Source organism: Heterocephalus glaber, unplaced genomic scaffold (genome assembly GCF_053883595.1).
Source record: "Heterocephalus glaber isolate CG9 unplaced genomic scaffold, H.glaber_assembly_v1.0 deba00001497, whole genome shotgun sequence".
NCBI classification, from domain to species: domain Eukaryota; kingdom Metazoa; phylum Chordata; class Mammalia; order Rodentia; family Bathyergidae; genus Heterocephalus; species Heterocephalus glaber.
The window spans coordinates 46,640,484-46,654,050 of NW_028258320.1; the positions used below are offsets into that span (position 1 = coordinate 46,640,484).

General features: G+C 35.1%; 1 protein-coding gene across 9 annotated transcripts in view; it reads left to right on the forward strand.

Moving 5' to 3' along the window:
• Lcor (ligand dependent nuclear receptor corepressor) overlaps nucleotides 1–13,567 on the forward strand; it is a 155,340-nt gene that overhangs the window by 95,143 nt on the left and 46,630 nt on the right. For 6 of the 9 annotated variants that reach the window (XM_013069901.3, XM_087185049.1, XM_087185051.1 and 3 more), the window contains 2 exons: nucleotides 3,774–3,906; nucleotides 11,722–12,009. In XM_013069901.3, the coding sequence (XP_012925355.2) occupies nucleotides 3,774–3,906; nucleotides 11,722–12,009 (421 nt within the window). The remainder of the gene's footprint in view (nucleotides 1–3,773; nucleotides 3,907–11,721; nucleotides 12,010–13,567) is intronic. The other 3 variants (XM_087185048.1, XM_087185050.1, XM_087185047.1) reach the window with 2 other exon arrangements.

Below are 13,567 nucleotides of genomic sequence, written 5' to 3' on the forward strand. Positions count from 1 at the left end.
CTCACCACTTCCATTTAACATTGTTTAGGAGGTTCTAACCAAGGCACTTAGGCAATAAAAAGAAATCAAAGTCATCCAGACATCAAAAAAAGAAAATTATCTCTGTTTATAGATGGTCTACAGAACACTATTAAAGTTAATAAATGAATTCAAAGTCTAGAATACACATTGCAGTGTAATTCTAGAAACTAAGCAGTAGAAAATACAAACGTGATTAAGAAAGTTCCATTTATAGTAGCATCACAAAGAAGAAAATACTTAAATTTAAGAAATGTAAAAATTGCACACTATAAACTACAGAACATTGTTGACAGAAAGCAAATACATAAGACATCCCATGTTTGTGGATCAGAAAAATTTAATATTAAGATGACATTACCCCCCAACTTGATAAACTGATTTGGTGCATTCTCCCATCAGAATCCCAGTTGATGACTTTGTAGAGATGGACCAGCTGATCCTAAAACTTACATGAAAATTCAGGAGACCCCCTAGTAGCCAAATTAACCTTGCAAAAGAATAAACTGAACAATTCACACCCAATTTAAAAACTTTATACCAAACTACAATGGTAAAAAATAGGGTGGTGCTGGCATGAAAACATAACAAGGAATAGAACTGAGTTCCAGATTTAAAAGTTATGGTCAAGGATTTTTGACAAGGATCCCAGAATAATCCTATAGGGAAAAGAATCTAAACATACAAAAAGTGCTAGAATAAATGATTACTTGAAAGAGAATGGAGTTAGACATTGCCTGTATAGCATATACAAAAATTGACATGGACCATACACCTAAAAGTTAGCCATACAAGTATAAAACTCTTAAAACATAGGAATAAATCTTCATGACCTTGAGTTAGCCACATCTTTTAGATATAACACCAAAAACATAAGTGATCCAAGAAAACAAATTTGAATTCATTAAAATTATAAACTTGTACTACTAACAGTGCCATAAATTAAGTAATGAGAAAGCTCACAGGATGGGAGAAGATATTTGCAAATCATATACTTAATAGGGTACTTTTATCAGAATATATCAGGAATTCTTGCAGTGCAGGCCCGGCATGATGGTGCATGCCTGCAATCCCAGCACTTGAGAGTCTGAGGCAGGAGTATCACTGAGTTTGAGGCCAGCCTGAACTATATAGCAAGCCCCTGTCTCAAAAAAAAATTACAACTCAACAACAGATAACCCAGTTTTAAAATGAGCAAAGAATTTAAACAGATACTTCTCCAAAGAATGTATTCATGTGATCACTAAGCATCCTCAGTCATCAGGAAAATACAAATTTAAACCATGAGATACCACTTCTCATCTACTAAGATGACTATAATCAGAAAAATAAGTTCATCAATAGGTGGAGAAATTGGAACCCTCATACATTGCTGTTGGGAATATAAAGTGGCACAGCTGCTCTAGAAGATGGTTTGATACCACCTCAGAATGTTAAACATAGATAACATGATCCAGAAGTTCTGTTCCCAATATATATCCAAGAAAAATGAAAATACATATCCACACAAAAATTTGTACAATTAATAGTGTTACTTACTCATGTAATAGCCAGAATGTGGAAACAGCCCAAATGTTGAACAGATGAATGGATAAATAAAACGTGGCATATTCATACAAAGGAATGTTCATCTGCCAATAAAAGCAAGTAAGTACTGATAAATGCTATAATACATAAATACCTTGAAAACAGGAGGAAAAAAAAGTTGCATTAAAACACATATTCTGTTTACGTGAAATGTACAGAATAGACATCGTTTCTCGGCCTTTTGGCTAAGATCAAGTGCAGAATAGACATCCCATACAAAGGTAGTATAAGTGGTATATTGGCTGCCAAGAGTTGGGTGCAGGTTGGGGTATGGGGGTTGAGTATCATTGGCTACAGCGTTTCTTTTGGGTGTAAGAAAATGTTCTCAAATTAGATTCCGGTGATAGTGATTTACAAATTAAATAAAAACCATTGAATTTTATATTAGGTGGGTAAACTGTAAGGTGGGTCAATTATGTCTCAGGCAAAGTGTCTAAAAGCAAAACAAGTATTTGTGACTATAATTGATGCAAATCAACTAAAGTGATCTGTATATTTCAGAATCCAGGTTGATAGGATTGGTAATTACTTGATTCAAGAAAGAATATGTGAATACCTGCTTAGAAAGTGCTCTGCAGGTTGCTTAGTTGTGTTGCTTCAGATTAGAAGGTGGCCCCAAAACCACATTAAACTAAGTTTTAAATACTGTATAGATAAGTTCAGTATCTTACTTGAACTGATTGTTGAACAAAGAAATTAAGTACAAGTACATTTTATGTCACATAATGTCTAACTTTAAAAATCAGTAAACAAGGGCTGGGGATTTAGCTCAGTGACACCGCGCCTGCTTCACAAGTGCAAGGTCCTGAGTTTGATCCCTGGTACCAAAAAAAAAAATAAATAAGTAAACAATAAAATGGTACTAAAGTATAGTACAATTAAGGGTTTTATTAGACTCAAATTAATGCCTGTTTCTCATAACTTGTTTCAATCTATATCAAAATTACATTGTTTTATTTATGATTCTTTCTTTAAAAATTACTTTGTTTAGCCTGTTCTTTAGAGACTGTTGGCAAGTAACATTCACAAAGGTTCTCTTGGTTTAAAAGACTTAAAATACTTAGAAAAATCATAAACTTCCTGTGTCTTATACGGAAGTATCAGTAGGTGTGTTTAAAGTTTTTGAAGAAATAACTTGTAGATTATAACATGCTTTCACTTCCTGCTTAATTCCTTTTTACTGTGGCAAAGTATGTCCTATTTCCTTTTCTAGAGCACGTTTATATTTTCATAAAAGTAAGTGTGTGAATTTATACATTGCAGAGATTTAAAGTAAATTATATGCACTGGGGCTTCAAGAACACTTGAGGTGTACTTTGCTTTATGCTCTTATTTTCTATTATAGTTACCTGTTTACTTAATAGAGGAGTGGAAATAAATGGAAAGTATTGTCCACTTAATAAAGTTTATCTGCAGTCTGGGAGTAGATGCTAGCAGCCTCTTGGATAATTTTTTACTGCAGCATTTTGGAACTTTTCAAGCAGAGAAACATTTTGGTGCATAGTTTATATTATAAACATGTTCCAGTATAGGAATATTACAATGAAAGACATTGAAAGGTTGACACTTAGAACATACAAAACATTCTATTTGTTAATGCCTTTTTTAATGGGCTAGTTTTGACCTGTTAATTTCACAATCCACTAAAGGTTTTAGATCCACCGTTTGTAAAACAGTAACCTAGGAACAGAATTATGAAATCTGATGCAGTAATTCTTTTTAGGTTTTCCTTCATGGTAGTCCTTTCAAAATGTTTGTGATTTGTGTCTAGAAAAAAATAGGTCTTACACTAGAAGGACAAACATGATCCACAAGTTATATTTGAGATTTAAAAAATTTTTTAAATTTAAAACATTCTGTCTGAATTGATTTGCCTGTGAACAAGTATATTTGCTCAAGGAAATATTTCCTCAAGTAGTTTAGTTTACCTGTAAATTTTGAACAGAGCTCTTAATTGAAAAACGTGGATAAAATCCATCTAAATTATAAGTTTATACTCATTTTGCTTTTATACTTTGTGCAGAAAAGTTTTATTCTTGTTTAAAATAATTTAATTATATTAAACTCATGTTTTATTTGCTGTTATTTGTCTTTAATTGTGTATCTGTGATTTGGTTTTGAAAGGGGAAAATTTTTTTGTACGAATATTTCACCAAATATTTTTACAGGGACACTTAGTCTGCCTGGATGAACCAGCTTTGGGAGCTGGGCAAGAAGCTCTGCTTAAACAAGAGCAAGCAAAAATCATTCGATTCCAGAGACAAGCAGAAGAGTTCCTCAATGCAGTCTTTTATAGAAAAGGTTGGTTTCAGTGAAGAATGACATTTAGCATCTTCTAGTCTGATATTTATCTCCTTAAATTCTATGTCATTTAAAAAATTGTTCTTAAAAATATTTTTTTTATTAATGATACACTTTATATTTTTCTACTGTATTTCTTGATAATGTTAAATTTGGAATAGAGTTAAGACAACTGTCCGTTCACCTTTAGTTTTGAGGTGGTGATGAACTTTACATAGTTCAGAAAAATTATCATGAAACTGAAAATGTTAAGTTCTTAGGAATTCTGTGTTTTAAATATAAAGTGACTTTAAATCAATAATAACTATAAAATTTCAGGAATTTCAACGTGATATTTTATTTGGAGAAAAAATATAGTTCTATCTTACAGTTAATATTTGTAAGCATTTTCTCCTTCATATAATCATATTTCACTAAATTTTTTTAAATCGGTAAAATTAGGGTAATAAACTCATAGTAAAACTTGTCACCATACATTTCAGGTGGCATTTAATAGCTCTACCTCTGGGGTTTTTCCATTTTATCTTTTTCTTTTAAAGTTGTGTGGGCTTAACATTTCTGATTTTGGTTTTGTTTTGTTTTTTGTCTGTTTTATTTATTAACTGTTACTATTGCTGTTGTTGGTGCTGCTATTATTACTTGCATAATAGGGATTGAACCCAGGGCCTTGCACATGCTAGACAAGCACTTTACCACAGAGCGACATCCCAAGTTGCCCCATTCCTCCTTTTTCCTCCTTTTTGCTACTGGGTCTTGCAAAGTTACTCAGGCTGGTCTTCAACTTGCAATCCTCCTGCAGCCACCACACCTGGCTACATTTCTTTTAAAAAGTAAAGAGGCCTCTCTAGTCAGTGTTTTAGGACTTAGAAATTCTTCATGGAGACATTCATTTCTTTCCTCTATACATAAGGCATGATTACTGTTAGCCATTAGTAAAGTTCCCTTCACTATCCATTCCAGTGAAGAGTTTTTTACTTTTCAAAAAATTATTTCTTAGTGGATTTGTATTCCTAAGTTAGACTTTTCTTCTAGTTCCAAGATAGAGATTATTAATAAGATTCTTTAAAAGTTTTGTACAAACCCCTGATAATCTTGAATGTTCAAGTGATCTCATTTTCTTTAATATGTCTTCCTATATTCTAGTTACACTTTCCATTCTCCTGGGTATTTCCTTTCTGAAAGGTATATTTTGATAGTACCCTGTTTAAGTCAGATTCTGATTAGTTGGTTACATTCAGATAACAGCTGCACTTCTGCTTCATGTGATGAGTATTCTCGAAAAATGGTGTGAGGTGAAATATCACACCAAATTAAGAAATGCACAGATTATTGTTTTGGGGACATATTGCTGTTTGTCTTTTCTTCCATTAGATCTCTAGGCAAAATCTCATGTTTTAGTATATCCTTACTTAACTACTGGTATCCTCTGGCTTAAGTCTCCCACCTGAGTCTCCCAGGCTCACCTTATCATTTAAAGGGCCCTGGATTCCAAAATTATGTTCGAAGTAGTCATTTCCTTATTTTTATGAACATATGATTGTTTTATTAAAATAATTCATGTTTAAGGTGCAAATGACTGGTAGGTTAGGTCTGTCAGTTTAACTAAATATCTTTATAGCTCCACTCCTTTGGAAAATATACAGTCATTAATCTGGCATGTTATTATAAAAAGCTTTGTTACTTGAGGGCCTGGGAATTTAGCTCAGTGGTTTCGCTGCCTGCTGTACAGGCGCAAGGACCTGAGTTCGATCTCCGGAAACCCCCCCCCCCCCAAAAAGCTTTGTTACTTGAAAAGCACTATTCTCCCTAATTTACAAAGTGTGATCGAACCATACAGTGAGTGTTTAAATTTTTTGAAGTATTACAATAAAAGGCATTGCCATTAAACCCCTCAGAATACTCTCCCTTGCTTCAAACACATGTATTCCATCGCTCTTGCCACTTTCTGAAGCAGTTCTGGAAGTCCTCTTTTGCCAATGTCTTCAATTGCTCTCTTGTGGCTATCTCAATGTCTTAAACTGATTCAGAGCATTTACCTTTAACTTTAGCGAAGAGCCAAGGTTGCATGGTGCCAGATCCATGAATAAGGCAGATAAGGACATACTATAATTCTTTTACAAGCCTGCTTTTCCATTGGGTGGCATTTGGCAGCACTGTGTTTTATAATCATACCATATAAAGATAGCCACAGAAGAGGACTTCTAGAACTGATTTAGAAAGTAGCAAGAATGATGGGATAAGTGTGTTCAAATCAAGGGGAACTAATGTCTTTTCCTGCAATAAATTTTTTTAAAAATTAAAAACCATATATTCTGATCATATCATGTACATGGAAAAACCACTTTCATTCTTTCTCTCCCCCAGCCCCACTTCTTTTTGTTTTGTTTTTTTTAATGTAGCTCAGGCTGGCCTCCGACTTGTGGCAATCCTCCTGCCTTAGCCTTCTGAGTGCTGGGATTACAGGCAGGTGTTGCCCAGCCTATTCTTTCTTTAGGAGTTGTTATATAAGGACACTCAGAAATTCTATCTTACTTCTCTCTTAGTCCCATCCCTTTGTGATAGAGAAATGTACTACATTAAAGTTCTTATAAGCTTTATTATTTAGAAGTTAAAACTTTCAGGCATATAACCATTGGTGAGGAATTCTTACCTTGAAATTGGTCTCAAGGTAGATTTTTTTCTCTTTTTTGGGGGGGTTGGTACTGAGGATTGAACTCAGGACCTTGCAGGCAAGCGGCAGAACCACTGAGCTAAATCCCCAACCCTAGATTTGTTTTTTTAAAGTGGGGTTTTACATTTATTAAAGAAAAAGAAATATGCTCTGGAGAGTAAGTGCAGACCAACTAAAGTAGGAAAAGAAATACACTCTGTAGAGTGCAGAACAGGCCACTGAAAGAACTTACAGTGGCCACGAGGTTAATGGCTGCCGTTTTGTATCCTCCACTCTGACGTCAAATCTAGGCTATCATATCAAAAACCTGTTTGATTTCATGCTAGAAGAATCAAAGATGGCTTTCTCTGATTGAACCCAGGTGCAGGGCATAGACACATGTGTCCTGGATATCTACCCCTGATAGGTCATACCCACTTCTTGCCCAGCTGGCTGGCCATGTGCTAATCTCTTACCTCATTTTCCCCTGAGAGACACATTCCCATAATTCTTTATGGGTTGCTGAGGGTGTGGTGGTCTCTCTTCATATAGCTACTTCCAGCTGAAAGAGCTATTGGCCCTACCTACTGGGGATTGTGTTCTCTCCAGCCACCTTGGGATGTTTCCCAGCTGAGCTGGAAAAAAAGTCAGAAGACAGTGAGAAAAGAGTGTCCATATTTAAAGAATTGTTGAACTGCTTGTTCAATGAGAGAAAACTTGGTGAATTTGTCCAGAGAGTCATAGGCTGTAGTCTGGATCACCATCTCAAGCCTTAAATGAATAAACTTTTCTATTAGTTGGGGGTGTAGAGCCCAAATATGAGAAGGAGCAGGTCAGAATATTTCCTGATCTATCTAAAATGGTGGACTATAACAGATGTAGCTAATGAGGATTTCTGTGCTTTCTGTGGAGGAGAAAGTATAGCAAAGAAGGATATTAGATAGACTACAAAGAGACAAACTTGTCACCCTACCTAGCAAGGTTACCCACCTTATGGATCTAAGTAAAAACAGTCATGATACAGGTGCTCATTTAAGCTGTGGTTTAAGGGTCATTAATGACTCTGCCTAGCTGCACTCAGAGCAGTACTGGGGTCTTGCTTTTTGAAGAGGAGCCCCAGGTCTTCTGGAGGTTCACAGGAGGGTGGTCTTTTTTCTTCATACAGTTCATTCAGGTGGGCCTGGATTTATCCTCCTGGTTCACTTTGTCAAAACTATGTTATCAGGGGTTGGGAGTGCCAAGGGATCCTTCTAGAAATTTTGAGATTCTTATCCTAAACAGAGAATTAGTGAAGACAAGCACAAAAGGTAGCAAGGTTTTACATTTATTAAAGGTAGGAATAAAAGGCATGCTTGGCAGAGTGAGTGCAGGACAGTTAAAGGTAGGTAAAGAAGTACATGCTGCAGAGTACAGAGCAGGCCACTGAAAGAGCTTACAGAGTGGTCTTAGGGCAGTTTTTTGGGGGGAAGAAAAGAGTCTCACTATGTAGTTCAGACTGTCCTTGAACTCACTATGGAGCCCAGTCTGGCCTGGAACTCCCAGTGATCCTCTTGCTTCAGCCTCCTAAGTGTGGGGATTACAGGCATGCACCACCACACCCAGCCTCAGGGTAGATTTTTAAGAGATGAGAATCCTTTGAAATTTTAAGTAACTTACCTGTTGATATACTAGCATGGTATTTCCTCAGAATAGGAAAATTCCCCTTCTCTTGCCTTATATATAAATACTGTTTTTAGTTGCTTTATCAGTCCTTTTGGAAGTATCACAAAGATGGATACTTACATTCTTCAAATGAATACTAAAAATGATCTATGTCCAGGGATGATAATAGTCTGAAGAGAATATTTACCATAGGTTGAGTAACCCTTGTCTAAAATGCTTGAGACTAGAAGAGTTTTTTATTTCAGAGTTTTTCAGATTTTGGAATATTTGCACAGACTTCTTCAGTTGAACAAGCATAATTTTAAAATCTAAACCTTTTTGAGTGTCATGTCAACACTGAAACAGATTGGATTTCAGAGCATTTTGGATTTCACATTTTCAGATTAGGGATGTTCAACCTTTAATTCAGATGTTTGGATTTAGCCCTTTGTATCCCAGTATTATATATTGTATATTTTAAGTAATAGTGTGCAGAGCTTTTGGATAGCCAAGTAGAAATGTTGATGCAGTAGAAGTAGGCTTTTAGTAATAGGGACTCTATAACAAATTCTAACTTATAAATAGTACTGTATACCATCTTAATCCAAGTTTTCAGCTTGTTTGGTCACTTGTGTTAAAAAAAATTATATACTTTTCTAAAAGTTAAATTTTCATTTTAAAATATACCAATGGCTGTGATATATTTTTCTGTAGTTTTATTCTGATCTCATTTGTTGATTTCATTTGATTTAATTATACATGTTTCCCCGGGTATGGATATATTTATAAAATTTGTTTCTTAAGACAATGCATTCAAGAAACTTTCAGAAGATACAGAAATTTAAATAGTAGACATGTCATTCATAAAAACTGTGTATTTTTTCTCATGATTATGTTGCTCATTTGGCAAGGAGGCAAGATAATACTGTGGTCATGTAAAGGTAGCAGTTTATGGTCTTCATCCTAAAATCTTTCACTTACCACAAAGTTCTTTAATGGTATGTATTAATACCAAACACAGATATCTCATAAATTATTTCAATTTTTTTCCTGTTCAGAAATTTTCCTCTTTACACTGGACCGTTTACTTATGAACTCAATTTGTTACCAAGGGCTGCTTGTAACTCAAGTTGGTCAGTTGCCTTCAGAGTCTCTCTCCAGTATAACTTTAGGTCACTCTTTCTTCCAGGCAGATCACAGTGTCCTTAGACATTGGCCCAGGATTTCTCAGTTAACCCCACACAGAAAGGGATATTGTAATGTTCCTTCCAGAACTCTTTAAGGGTTATATCTGTGTCTGAGACCATCTGGAAGCACAAGTGGCCAGCATTCGGATCATAACTCAAGACTTTGGTCATAAGTTAAAACTAAAATTCCGGTTGTAACCCCAGCTTTTCATATGTCAGGCCAGTTGTAACTCAAGAGTCCACTGTATTACATAGTCTCCAGGGAGAAAGGTACCACTAATACATAAAAATGTTATATAATATTTCATATGGGGATTGCATGATATATAGGGAAAAAATGGATCTTAACTAGCAAGTTAAATAACTATTAATGAGAAAATTCATTGGATAGAGATATTTAAAAAGCAATATATGGCTAAAATGTTTACTAAAACATTTGAGCAATTATTGTCAGTGATTGTTGGAACTTCTGAATCTCACCTAGTTATACCTTTTTTCATAAACCTTCCAGACTTAATATAAGGACTTCTTTAGTAAAGAGGAAATTTAGGATTATAAATACTTATTAATAATACAGAAACATTATTATTGATAGAGTAAGCCTTATTAAACTTTAGAGAATTAAATACATACTGTAACTATATCTTCTGATACTTAATATTGACTTTTTTGGGGGAAAGGGGGGAAAATTACTAAGAGTCCTGTGAAGTTTTGTTTAATTTACTTATTACAGACATCTTAGACTTTAATAAAAATAAAAGCCAAATGTGTAACTTTATAAATAGACTGCTTAAGTTCCTCACAGCTCCAAAATACTGTGGATATTTGCCTTTTATAGCTAATCTTTAAAAAAAAAAAAAAGGCCCAAGAAAGCGATGTTTTCTGACAGCTGTATTAATAAAGGACTGAGAGTAGGAGGGCACAGGTCCAGTATTAAAATAAGAGTTTTAGGCCAGGGATTTAGCTCAGTGGTTCCGCTGCTTACCTCTCAAGCACAAGGTCCTGAGTTCAAAAAATAAATACCTAAAATAAGAGTTTTATTTGAGTTTTATCGATAACCATCTACAAATTTATAGAGGCCATTTACACTTTAGATCACAATTTTTGGTCTTTTTTAAAAGGACTATATTTGACTGTTGGATTTATTACTCACATAAATCAAATGCAGATTTTATACCAGGCAAGACTAGGCATACAGAACTAAATAGATAATAGTCTGTGCCCCCAGGAAGCTTCATCTCTGGTGGACTAATGTAATTATAGAGATGTATGAATAATATATTTACACAAGTCATTTTTCTTTTTATCTTACCTCATTTGAATTTTAAGGTCTCTTCCACTTCTATACATTTATGAGTTCATATGGTCTTTATTTTAAGTTTAGCATTGAAACTTAGGTATTTATTTCATTACTTTCTTGGCTGCTCAATTACTAGTTAGCAGAGTATACTGAAAAACTCATGGAGCTGGGCACAGTGGCACATGCCTGCAATCCCACCTACTTGGAAAGCTAAAGCAGGAAGGATCACAAGCTTAAGCCTATTCTCAAAATGAAAAGGGCTGGGGGTGTGATAGAGTGCTCCTGGGTTCGATCTCTAGTACGATTTAAAAAAATAAAGCAAGTATGTGGGTTTTCTCCATCTTTTGAGATTTGGCATTTAAACTCTAGCCCAGGGATTAAAAAATTATGGTTCCCAAACAAGCAGCATCTGATAGCTTCTTAGAAATGCCAGCTCTTGAGCCTCCTCTAGAACTACTGAATTTGGAAACTCTGGGTGTAGGACCCAACAGTATGTTTTTTAAAGGTCCCAAAATGATTCTAATGAACAATTGAAATGTGATGACTACTGTCCTAGCCTGTCATGGATCTTAAAATTATCTCTTTTTACAACCTTGTTATACCATGTGTCTAACAGGCAGAAAATTAAGTACTCATGAACACAGTAACCCATTCTTCAAAGATTTAGGAGGAAATGGTCAAGGAAAAATCTAGGGAAACCCTGATGTGACTGTAGGTGGTAAAAGGGGGGAGTACCTACTTTGTATGAGAAAGGCTTAGGGGTTTCTATATCAGGTAAGTAATTCTTGTCATAAGCTACATACTATGTATTATCCCTTTATTTAATTTCATAATCATAGGGGAGAGATGTTTAGAAATATTTTTATGAAAAATTTCAGAAATCTAGAACTTAAAAGCGTAGAGATTGAAAATATAAATCAAATGGGGATAATTTTAGGATATTGCATAAATAATGAAATCTTATGTTTTCTTGAAAGGTGTTTTCTTTTTTTAAGTACATTGTCCCACTTTAAAAGTAAATAAATCTTTGTTTACAGACAGTCCCTGGGTCTCCGACCCCAATATTCCCCTAGTGGCCCGTGAGATCATGCAGCGAATGATCCAACAATTTGCTGCTGAATATACCTCAAAAAATAGCTCTACTCAGGACCCCAGCCAGCCCAATAGCACAAAGAACCAAAGCCTGCCGAAAGCATCTCCAGTCACCACCTCTCCCACGGCTGCAACTGCTAAGAACCCTGTGCTCAGCAAACTTCTCATGGCTGACCAAGACTCACCTCTGGATCTTACTGTCAGAAAGTCTCAGTCAGAACCTAGTGAACAAGGTATGGTTTAATGTTATGCTCCTGTATCCAATCAGAAAACTTTAATCTGCAGAGAAAAAAATATTGGCTAGTAGGGCACCAGCAGCAATAATAAGATTAAAAACTAACATGATTCTAGTCAGGTGTGGTCAGTGCACACCAATCCTCACAGCTACTTGGGAGGCTAAGGAGGATCACATGCACCCAAGAGTTCGAGGCCAGCCTCGGCAACACAGCAAGACCATGTGTCTTAAAAAGAAAAGAAAAGAAAAAAAAAAACCTAATGTAATTCTTAAATTATTTCTGTCCATGCGTGGTGGAAAAGTACTGATGAAGTCATTAAACCTTATCCATCAGTAGTTAATAGCCATGACTAATGTGTTTCACTCAGGGAAATCAGGTAGTTGGTTGTTACTAAACTTTTAAGTTCCATATTTTTGTGAGCATTTTCCACTTTCTAAATTATATCCATTTTTTAAAAGCACCTATGAAAAAGTAAGTTTATGTCTTTATCCTCAGTGTTCTAAAATTAGTACCTACCCAAGAAATATGCTTTTACTTAAGTTGAAGTTATACTTGGAAATGAGATCAAAAGGAAGAGTATATTTTGTATGTTTTATTTGCAGTTTAAGAAAAAAAAATACCAGGGTAAGAAAAGAAAGTAGAAGCCAGGCATGGTAGCACATACCTGTAATCCCAGCACCCATGAGGCTGAGGCAGGAGGATTGCCATGAGTTTGAAGCCAGCCTGGACTATGTAGTGAGCTCAAGACAGAAAGTAGAACACATTATAGCTTATTAAATGTTTTATAAATATAGAAACAAATACATATACACATGTATTGTTTTATGAACTAACCTTGAAGTATTTTCAAGTTGGAATTTGTTAGTGAGAATCCAAATTAGTGAAAAGTTTGAGGTTATCAGTTCCTTTTAGCAAAAATTTGAGTCTCTGAAGTTTAGTTTAAGTAAATTAAGTATTCCTGTTGCTTTGTGATCTCCTTTCACTTTCATTTCACAAAAATGAAGTATTTCACCCCACCCACTGTTGAACCTCTATAAATAATTATAAGTTGGTGATATCTGCAGTAATGAGATTTTATTGTCATAGAAATCTCAAGATTATGAAATATATGAATTTATTGGTGTTAAATATATTTTTATTTTGAAAAGAAAATGTAATTCTTAACCTCTTTGAAAGGACTTTTTCTAAAAGTACTGTATAAAGGTTTTACATTCAATGACTGGCTTTAGTTTCTTATTGAAGAATATACAGTAATCTTAGAGTAGCGCCCCCTCCCCCCAGTCCCTGTTTGGGTGTGGTGAACAGCAAACACATTACATAAATTCCAAGAGATTTCCCAGTAGGTGGTCTCCTAGATCCCTGATCACATTGATCTTGGTACTTTTGGTTCATTCATATTTGCAGAGTTGTGTCTTTATAGAGTTTTATTGAGGATTGTTTTCCTTGGCACAAATTGGTAGTTTTGGGCCAGGGATTTAGCTCAGTGGTTTTGCCGCCTGCTGCATAAGCGCAAGGACCCAAGTTCGATCCCTGGTACCAAAAAAAAAAAAAAAAA